This window comes from Brassica napus, chromosome C2, assembly GCF_020379485.1.
Source record: "Brassica napus cultivar Da-Ae chromosome C2, Da-Ae, whole genome shotgun sequence".
In the NCBI taxonomy this organism is placed as follows: Eukaryota; Viridiplantae; Streptophyta; class Magnoliopsida; order Brassicales; family Brassicaceae; genus Brassica; species Brassica napus.
Window position 1 is genome coordinate 41,347,417 of NC_063445.1, and position 9,857 is coordinate 41,357,273.

A 9,857-nucleotide genomic window follows, 5' to 3' on the forward strand; every position below is an offset into this window, starting at 1 on the left:
CTTCATGTAGCTTCATCCGTCCATCTAAAGAAACAAAGACAAAGAGACAGATCAAAAAGAATCAGTGGTGATCGATCTTTAAATCACCAGACATAAATTTCTCAAGTGACACAACCAACAGAAGATACAAAATCAACATAATAAACAAAGACACAGACTTAAACAAACACAAGAGACATCATCATCTGTACAATCACGAGCTGAGACATAAAAGGACAAATACATAGCTTTACCTTTCGATTTGATTTAATCGATGATAGCCATGGGCCGGAGAGCGTCGACGACTGCGAAAGACATGCAGAGTCATCGAGGAGACCAAGAGAGAGAAGCGGAGTCGTCGAGGATCGCTAGAGAGACGTGGATGCGTCGAGGAGACCAAGATATGGAGGCGGAGTCGTCGAGGATCGCGAGAAAGGAGTGTGAATCGTCGACGAGACCGACACCGAAGCAGAGCCGTCGAGGATCTCAAGAGAGACGCTGACACTTGACGAGATCGACAGAGAAGCGGAGTCGCCGAGGAGACCGACAGAGTCGACGATTCGACCGAGAGAGACGCCGGCTTATTCCGTCGACGAGAGATACCGCCGAGGAGAGATCAGCGCCGAGGAGAGATCACCGGAGAGATTCGATATCGTCGAGGATTCGGGAGAGAAAGAGAGAAGATGATCCGTCAAGAGAGAGAGAGAATGGTACATTTGTGACACGTGTCCCATAAAACCGTTTCCTCTTTCGCTTAATTAAGCGACGTCTCCAATTAATTTACACATTTTTCTTTTTAAAAAAAAATCCTAAAACAGTTGAATACGCGGCTTAGAGACCGCGATATTAATGCTCTAAGGGTTTGTGTGTTTTGTTCGGCCTTCTATACTCTTGAAGTTGAAGCCTTAAACACTGCGTTTTAGGGGAAAAGTTTGACCCGAAAAGTTAACGGGTGACTGGATGGATCGTACATGTGGGTCACTAATTTAACTTTCATTTTAAAAACTTCTAACTTGCTGTATGGGTCACTAATTTAACTTTCATTTTAAAAACATCTAACTTGCTATAGAAACAACGAAAAATTGGGAAAGTGGGTCGCAGCCGAGTTTTCAATTTGGGTTTCGGGTCAGGCGAAGTTTTTATTTGCGGAGTGGGTCGTGGTACTATTTGACCCTATGCAAGTGTGCTAGAAAATACATAGATCACCCTCTCCAGATAAAATATTCACGGAATTGCCATTGTTTCTTTTGAGTTGTTTCACACGTGAGAAACTATTACTCTTGACCAATACAAACTGTTCTTCCCCATTATTGTTTCTCTCTCTTCTCCAATCTTTCACCTCGTCTCTTCATTTTTTTCCTTCTCAGAATTCCAAAAAACCACAAAGCTACCCGACTCAGTAAAACTAAATTGCATCTCAGATTAAGGAGGAACGGGGTTCTTAGATCCACAGATGTTTAGGTTTCAGGAAATATTCGTGACGGGTGGCGACAAAATTGCATCTCAGGTTAAGAGATCTTGAGATTGACAGGATACGGCGCACATCTGGGATTTTTCCGGTGAAGCCATTGCCGCCGGATTCTTCCCCATGAAAGAAGAGTAAGTTTCGTTGCGTGATACGTAGCCGATTTCTAAAATATTTAACATGTTTAGCTCACCAATCTTTGTCTTATAAGCGGGATTTTCCAGTAGCTGTGATTCAAACTTTAGGGAGTGGTTTCGATCCATGTTGTCTAACTCTAAGAGAGAAGATGCTATCCAAAACCTATATGAGTTCTTCGTCCATTGTATGGGATTAGTCTCAAAGAAAAGGTTACTCTTTTTCATTTGGCTTCTTCCTCCTTTTAGTGTAATGTGGTTAAACCTTGAAGTTAACGTTCATGTAAAGTGAAAACATAACATGTTGTTGACGTGATAACTTTTTTTCTCAGAGTGAAGGTTCAGGTGTTGAAGCCTTCGATTCAACTACATTTGATGCTTCTTTAAACTGGAAGGTTTAATCTTGTCAACTGATACTGTTCGTGTCCTTGAATACTAGGGATTACTTACAATGTTTGAACTGGAATGTTTTAGGATATTGAATGGTTAAGATCTGTTACAAAGTTGCCAGTTCTGGTCAAAGGGATACTCAAACGTGAAGATGGTAAGGTTCTTGTGTCATATTCTGATATATATATAGATTGTATCATAAGTATATAATAAAGACTTTTTTGATGATATTTTCAGCTCTTAAAGCTATTGAAGCTGGTGTAGATGGGATAGTTGTTTCAAACCATGGGGATCGCCAGCTTGACTATTCACCAGCTACTATAACTATTTTAGAAGAGGTAAAACCCATCAAAGCTTTTGCGTAAGAACTAGCTTATTCTTCTTTACGAACACAATGGTCTTCTTTCTGAAACTGCAGATTGTTCATATTGTTGGAGGGAGGGTGTCGGTTTTGCTTGATGGAGGTGTGGGACGAGGGACAGACGTTTTCAAAGCGTTGGCACTAGGATCACAAGCTGTTCTTGAAAGCTTTTCTAGGATTTGGACATTTGGCACACATCTTTCAGGTTGCTCTATGTTGATATAATGACGCAATTTGGTTGGGTTATGCAGATAGGGAGGCCTGTAGTGTATGGGCTTGCAGCCAAAGGTGAAGATGGAGTGAGAAAAGTGATTGAGATGTTGAAGAATGAGTTGGAGTTAACCATGGCTATTTCTGGTTGTCCCACCATTGATGACATCACCAGAAACCATGTTAGGACTGTGAGTGATAGACTTAAATCTATGCTCTGATCCTCAAAGACATTTGTGGAAAGTGTTACTATGCATGTCTTTGTGTGGTGTTTTTGTTGTTCATATGAACGCCTATGAGAAAAGGATCTTCAGAAAGATTATCACATTGTATACAGTTTCATAAGTGAAAGCTCTGGTCTGAAAAGAAAACAGAGCTACGTCGTCATTTACATGACCAACCAAATTAAGCTGTCTCATGGTAATAAGATGAAACAATATCAAGATTATGAAAGTTCCTCCTGGAGCTCCAACTGGGACAGACGATACTCTCTCTCAAACAACATAAACTCCTGAATTTTGTATTGCATCCAAATCGATCAGATGGTTTGTCAGTTACTAAGAACAACCAGTTTACAAAAGGGTGAAAGGATTTTGTTTTTCAAGTATTACTAACATGTAACTGTTGCTGGCTGAATAAAGAGAGAAAACCAGTTTCATCAGAAGCCACGAGCTCAATCAGATCATCGTGATCTTCATGTGGATCTCCCGACTCCATTAGACAAACAGATACCTGCAAGTATGTCGTTAAGTGAGGGCAAATAAAACGTGAAAATTATCTGTACGAGGCTAGTTGCAAATAAGAGGCTTTACCTGCATACACCGGGGTGTACACCCTTGTGCACACCCGTTACACTCTTATGTACACCGGGTTGTACACCCTTTTGTACATCGGAGTGTATACTGGAGTATACACCCTTGTGTACACTTGGGTGTACACCCGTGCGTACATTGGAGTGTATACCAGGGTGTACACATTTGCGTACGCAGTTTCGTGCGTACACCGAAGTGTACACCTAGATTACATTGAAGAAGATGAGTACAGAGCCATGCTGAAGCTTACAAACGAGCTAGTATGGATCAAGGGCATCTTGAAGCATTTGGAGATTGATCAACCCACACCAATGAAGATGCATTGTGATAACCAAGTCACCATTCACATTGCCTCCAACTCGGTGTTCCATGAGAGAACGAAGCACATTGAAATTGATTGCCACAAGGTGAGGCAGATGATTGTTCTAGGAGTTATCTTGCCACGCTACACTAAGAGTGAAGATCAGTTTGCGGATGTGTTCACTAAGGCTGCAAGACAAAAGATTATGGAGTCCATTCACATCAGATTGGGACTCATAGATCTTGGGAAGAAGAAGAGCTGATCCCCTTAGTCATGAGGCCTTTACTCTTTTTCCCTCATCAAGGTTTTGTCCCAGTGGGTTTTCCTTGGTGAGGTTTTTAATGAGGAAGATCTCATGGCTGTCCAAGCTTAGACTTTCACAAAGCTAAGCTTGAAGGGGAGTGTTGAGATGAGTTATGAATAAAGAGAAGCATGAGAGGATTAGAGATAGTGAGAAGGATGAAGCATTGAAGAGTTGGGAAGGTTTTAGGATGGACGGGCCGTACAAGCCGTACCATCCGTACCGGCCGTACAAGATAGGCGAGTAAAGATCGACCATGGTAACAATAAGTTACCCGAGTAACTCATCTGATGGGAAGAAGCTTTGGTAAAGCTTTGGTTACCTTATCTGATCAATCAGACTGTTGAGGGAGAGGATAAGACACGCCTTTACAGGCTGGCACAGCTGGAAAGGCAAAAGCAAAGATACCAAAGGCATCAAACGTGTGAGAGCTTCCATTGGATTAATTCAAATCAGCCAGCCTTTACCATTTGACTTCATATGCTTATGTTCTCTTATCCATTTTGAAACCCTAGTTTCTTAGCCTATATATATTGTAATCTCATCTCTTAATAAAGATTAGACAGTTCTAAACAATCATTCTCCTTACTCATTTCATCATGATTCTCCATTAGTCTCTTAAATCTCTTATTCTATCTTAATCTCTTCTCTAATCTTTCCTAAACTCAGATTATTCATTACATTCCTCAAAAGTCATATGCATAGCTTCTCAAAAATAATCCAATGACAAACTCAAACTCCTTTGACTGGGTAACACATCTCAGCAGTCAATCTTCCCCATAGCTATCTCCTAATTCCTCTATCACCACAATTCTTATTCTTATTCTTCTCCTCCCATATGCTCTATTCATAATCCAATTTGAGCCTAACCATGGATAAAGTATTCGCGGATTTGAGGCAGAGAAAAAAAGCTATGAACAAAAATTCAGAACGAATTCGGGTAACTTACCCAATAGGTATCGACTTTAAAACAAAGAAACGAAGAATGATTTTCAAACAATTCAACTGAAGAAGATGAATCTGAGGTTGAGAAGAGGACAACGACACCAAATAAAAAGCAAGCTGAGGTTGAGAAGAAAAGAACAATCGCCATCGGGATAAGACTGAAGCATTTCTGGTTTGGTCGGAGAAGAATTGCATGCTCGTCAAGCGTCAAAATCAAAGTGTTATTGATCCCCAAAGACTGCATGCCCACCTTGGCCCATCCTGCTCACAGCCCAACACTGCAGTGGATCATCCCGCTAGGCCCGCATTTAAATGGGCCATGATTTTGGGTGACCAAACCCTCCTTGCAATGGCTCTTCTTGGGCCAGTCCTGCGGGCCAAGACTCAGATTTCTATCTCTAGTCTCTCTATTGGCTATGTTTTTCTTCATTCACTAGTCTTCAACATTACAAGCATGCTAGCTCTTTCATATCTGGAACTTAAACGAAGGCTATCTAATGGGACGAGTCACAAAACCAACATCATATTGATCATTCACAGCAACAATCAACATATTAAGCTATAACTCATCATGCATCGAATAGTCCATAGAAAGGCTTCATATTTCACTAAAATAAAAAATGTGAAAAAATTTGGTTATAATTTGTCAAAAGATATTTCTGCATTTTAATAGTTTATTAAATCCGTTTATATGATTGGAACAACAAATAATTTGTGTGGTCGTGCATATCCGACAAAAAACACAAAGGGATTATATATATAAACATTATAAATTGAAAATAACTATATTGTACAATAAATATAATAGAAAAAATAATTATGAAAATATTCAAAATATATACTAATCTTAAGATAAATGCTTAACACTAATTATAAACAAAAAAATTAAACTGATAATAATACAAACCAAATTATTAGCAAGATAAATTACACAAAATAATTATAATATTGTTAATTAAGCAACATAAAATAAATATTATGTAATTAAAATATTTCTTAATATTAAACAATATTCAATTAATTTATAAAATTTCTTAATCAATTTAAAATAAAATATGCGCTATTGCGCAGATCATGATCTAGTACAACTTTTAAATGACCAAACTTGGGACTTCCACAGAAGCGGAAAGATACAAAATGATCATTGAGTTTCCTTTGAATAACACTTACACAAAGTTGACAAGTCTACTTAAGAATTTTGTGAAATAAAAACGAAAGGAAAATTGAATAGGAGTAAAATTATTATTCTGCATAAATTAGAATTATCTTTCTAATCAATGGTTGCTAGCATCTGCTTTGTCTCACACCAATATTCAAACCTATCTATTAAGTAATCACAATACTAAAAGGAGGATATATTGATCAGATAGTCTGTCCACGTCCTCAAAAAAAATTAGCCAATGGAAACTTATGTTTTGCCATGTCACTACGGCTTTTGTCGACGCAAGATGAAATGAGCTTTTTGTTTTGTTTTAATAATTAATCATGGTCCATGTGAAGTCCACCTTTCCAACGCTAATCTTCTCCGAAGTAAGAAGATCACACTATGGCTATGAAGCATGCTCAATCCACCGGAAATTCTCCCCCACCCTCAATTTTAATGACGTCTCACCATGCCAGCCTATGTCTCATTGATTTCCTATCACCGTCCTATTCAGCTTCTTCGCGATCTCTAACCTATAAAAAGGGATCTCGGGATCCATGATTTTCAGAGTCTCATCTTGCTTTTCCACTCAACGTACAGACATAAATCTCCAAGAATAATGTACACTTTCCAGCAATAGCTTTCCGAATTTAAGTGCGGCTGTTGTAGCGGAACCAATGTCATAAACGGGGGAGAGGTTGTGAACTTATAGGTTTGACATGCTGCTCTTAGATGTAAGGTATAAGTTGAACTTATTATGTTTCATGTGTGCTATTTCCCCCGTGTTTGTGGTCTAATTGAATGTCTCTACTTCCTACATACATCTATCCTCCAAGCCTAGGTATCTGTCCATCACCTTAACACATTCAGAGTACTTCTTAGGGAGGGAGCTATGTATGAGCTCAGTTGGTTTGATGTGACCAGAATTTGATCAAGCTGTGTGATTCTCATTTGACTTCCAAGTAGCAAGAAGATCTGTGGTCCTGATGCAAAACCGTAACAACTTATCTCCCTGCGATCTATCACCCAAATGCAAGTGCTCATAACAACTTGAAAGGCAGCCATGGTTAAGACAGGAGTATCTCACACCACAACCGTGCACCGCAATGGCTCCCGACAAAGGTACCTTTCAATGATATGTGAATAACCTGTAAAGAGCCATTTCAAAGGAGCTGAAATTGTTACTTTTTCAGAGCCTTGGGGAAAGGCTGCTCAGGCAACTCGCCACCGAATCAGAGTAGGAAAAAGAGCTGCTGGTATCATCAAGGTATGTCCGGATTCTATCACCCTGTTGTACTCCTTACCTAAATCTACCAACCATTTACGTCTGCTACTGCTGAACTTTTACCAAAAAAAAAAAAACAAATAGCATTACATTTTTCATCTCCTTCCTTATCACATCGGTCCATGTTCAAATGAGGAAACTCTTGCAGATACCATTATCCACTGAAAGCAGCATCGCCAAAGGGAGTTACTTTCATCCATATTGGACTCACACTTCGTCCTGTAAGTCTCATTGCTCAAGCATCTACATGTATTAGCTTTAACCTTACGGCCATGAAGCTCTGATGTCTGGAAAGTAGAATATTTTGGTAAGAATTAATGGTTAGATTAGAATATTTTTTGACTCAATAATGAACTTTTTTCTTTCTCCTTCCATTAGAAACAACTATGTGGGTAGATCTGTCATGATCTCTGACAAAAAATTTTGAAAATAATTTTTCTCTTTGTTTACAATAATGCATGTTATAACAAAAAGGATACTAATAATAATATCATTTGCAGGGGACAGCGCAATGCAGAAAGAAATCTGTTGCTATGAAGTCTCTCGGTCTTCTTCTATGACCCTCTGTGTGCGCCAATTCCATCCTGTTGAACCCAAATAGGTGACTCAACAATCATTGAGATTAAGACTTCCAAGTTTTTTTTTTTGGTAATACTTTTTGTAACTACTTCAAGTTAAAGAGACAAAACTAAAAGAGAAAACCTCACTCCATTCTTCTTCGATTATTTTTTCTTTTCTTTTTTATCAAACTACCATGAACTCAGAAACATGAAAGATCTCCACAAACTAGACAGATGTTGGGACCAAATACGAGGGATTGAACAATTTTTCTTTTTTTACATGTAAAGAAGAGAGAAACTAGAGTGTTCGTGTATTTATTCTGACTCTAGCTTGATCATCTTATTGTCTAAATCTAAGAAATGATTAGAAGCCTTACTCATCATAAAAATGTGATCCGGGCACAGCCGGTTCATTACTATGCAGGGTCCTTAGGCAAAAAAAGAAAGAAATTTAAGCCCTATAATTATTAGTTTTAATATTGTTTAAAATAATATTAAATTAAAACAAACAAACAGAATAATTTTATTTTAATACAATTTTTATGATTAAAGTATTTATATAAATATGTTTTATAAGACCATTTAAATCTATATCAAATATCATATTATAAAGATATCAGTGTTTGGTGTGGAACTATAGTTCTATTGTTTATAGGTGAGTCAACTTTGACATAAATCCATTGATTGAATAAATTAGTTAGACAAAAAACTCAAATTTCACCAAAAAAAAAAAAAAAACTCAAAAGAAACTGAACGTTATTTAATATGCGCACATTTACATCTCATCGAATCAAACCTTAGAGCATGTTTATCGGTTTCGGTTTGTCTCTTAGCCTAGGTTTCTTAAAAAATTTATTTTTTGTTTTGCCCGATAAAAAAAATAAAAAAGAGACCAATCGCAAGCCGTCACGTGTCGTGGGATCCGCAAAACAGTCTAAGCAACGGAACGAAAACGTCCATTCTTTTGCATACACAAGCAACGTTTTTTGTGTCTTCTGTAGGGCTCACAAATTTTCAATTAATTTTTTGGTTATGAAATCAAGGGTAAGCAACCCCTATAAACATGCTCTTATGCTTCGTGTAAACAACAGTACAAATTGATACAAATCCGTGTGCATATATATTAAAGATTTCAAAATTTGGAGTGGGCCATGGGGAACGGTTGCACTGACTAGAGCTGTCAAATGGTCTGTCCAGGGTCCAATTGGGCTTCACCAGTTGAACTATTTCAGTTTTGGGCAGTAATGGGTGGTCTATATTGGAAAATGGTCCAAATAAATGTCCAAGACCAATAGAGACCATGTCCAAATGGGCATGCCCATGGACACCCAATAATATTAATAATTATTTTTCAATTATTAGTTTAGATTTTATTTCTAAAATTTTGAAATTATGTTTACTTTCCAAAATTATAAAAGTTTTTTTTTCTTGTCAAAACTATAAAACTATATTTCTGTCAAAATCGAGAAATTGCGTTTTCCCGCCAAAATACGAGAAATTGCGTTTTCCCGTCAAAATCCGAGAAATTGCGTTTTCCCGCCAAAATCCGAAAAATTGTGTTTTCCCGTCAAAACCGAGAAATTGCGTTTTCCCACCAAAACCGAAAAATTGCGCTTTCCCGCCAAAACCAAGAAATTGCATTTTTCCGCCAAAATCCGAGAAATTTCGTTTTTCCGCCAAAACCGAAAAAATGCGTTTCCCGCCAAAATCGAAAAATTACGTTTTCCTGTTAAAACCGAGAAATTATGTTTCTCGCCAAAACCGAGAAATTGTATTTTCCCGCCAAATTTATGAAATACATTTTTCCGTCAAAATTGTGAAATTATGTTTTCAGTCAAAATCGTTACTTTTTTATTTTAACGATAAAACCATTTTTTGGGTTAAATTGTAAAACTATGTTTTCTTTTGTTAAACTCATGAAAATATGTTTTAGGAAGCCCATGGACACCCATTGTCCATTTGGTCTTCGC

The 9,857-nt window shown here is 37.7% G+C and overlaps 1 protein-coding gene across 1 annotated transcript; it reads left to right on the top strand.

The window, feature by feature from the left end:
* The first annotated feature begins 1,831 nt into the window (after positions 1 to 1,831).
* LOC106379566 (peroxisomal (S)-2-hydroxyacid oxidase GLO4-like) lies at positions 1,832 to 4,924 on the top strand. Its single transcript, XM_048749079.1, has 5 exons — positions 1,832 to 1,861; positions 1,911 to 1,973; positions 2,053 to 2,122; positions 2,206 to 2,306; positions 2,387 to 4,924. The coding sequence occupies exons 1-5, from the start codon at positions 1,832 to 1,834 to the stop codon at positions 2,552 to 2,554; spliced, it is 432 nt and encodes a 143-aa protein (XP_048605036.1). The 3' UTR covers positions 2,555 to 4,924.
* The last annotated feature ends 4,933 nt before the right edge of the window (positions 4,925 to 9,857 follow it).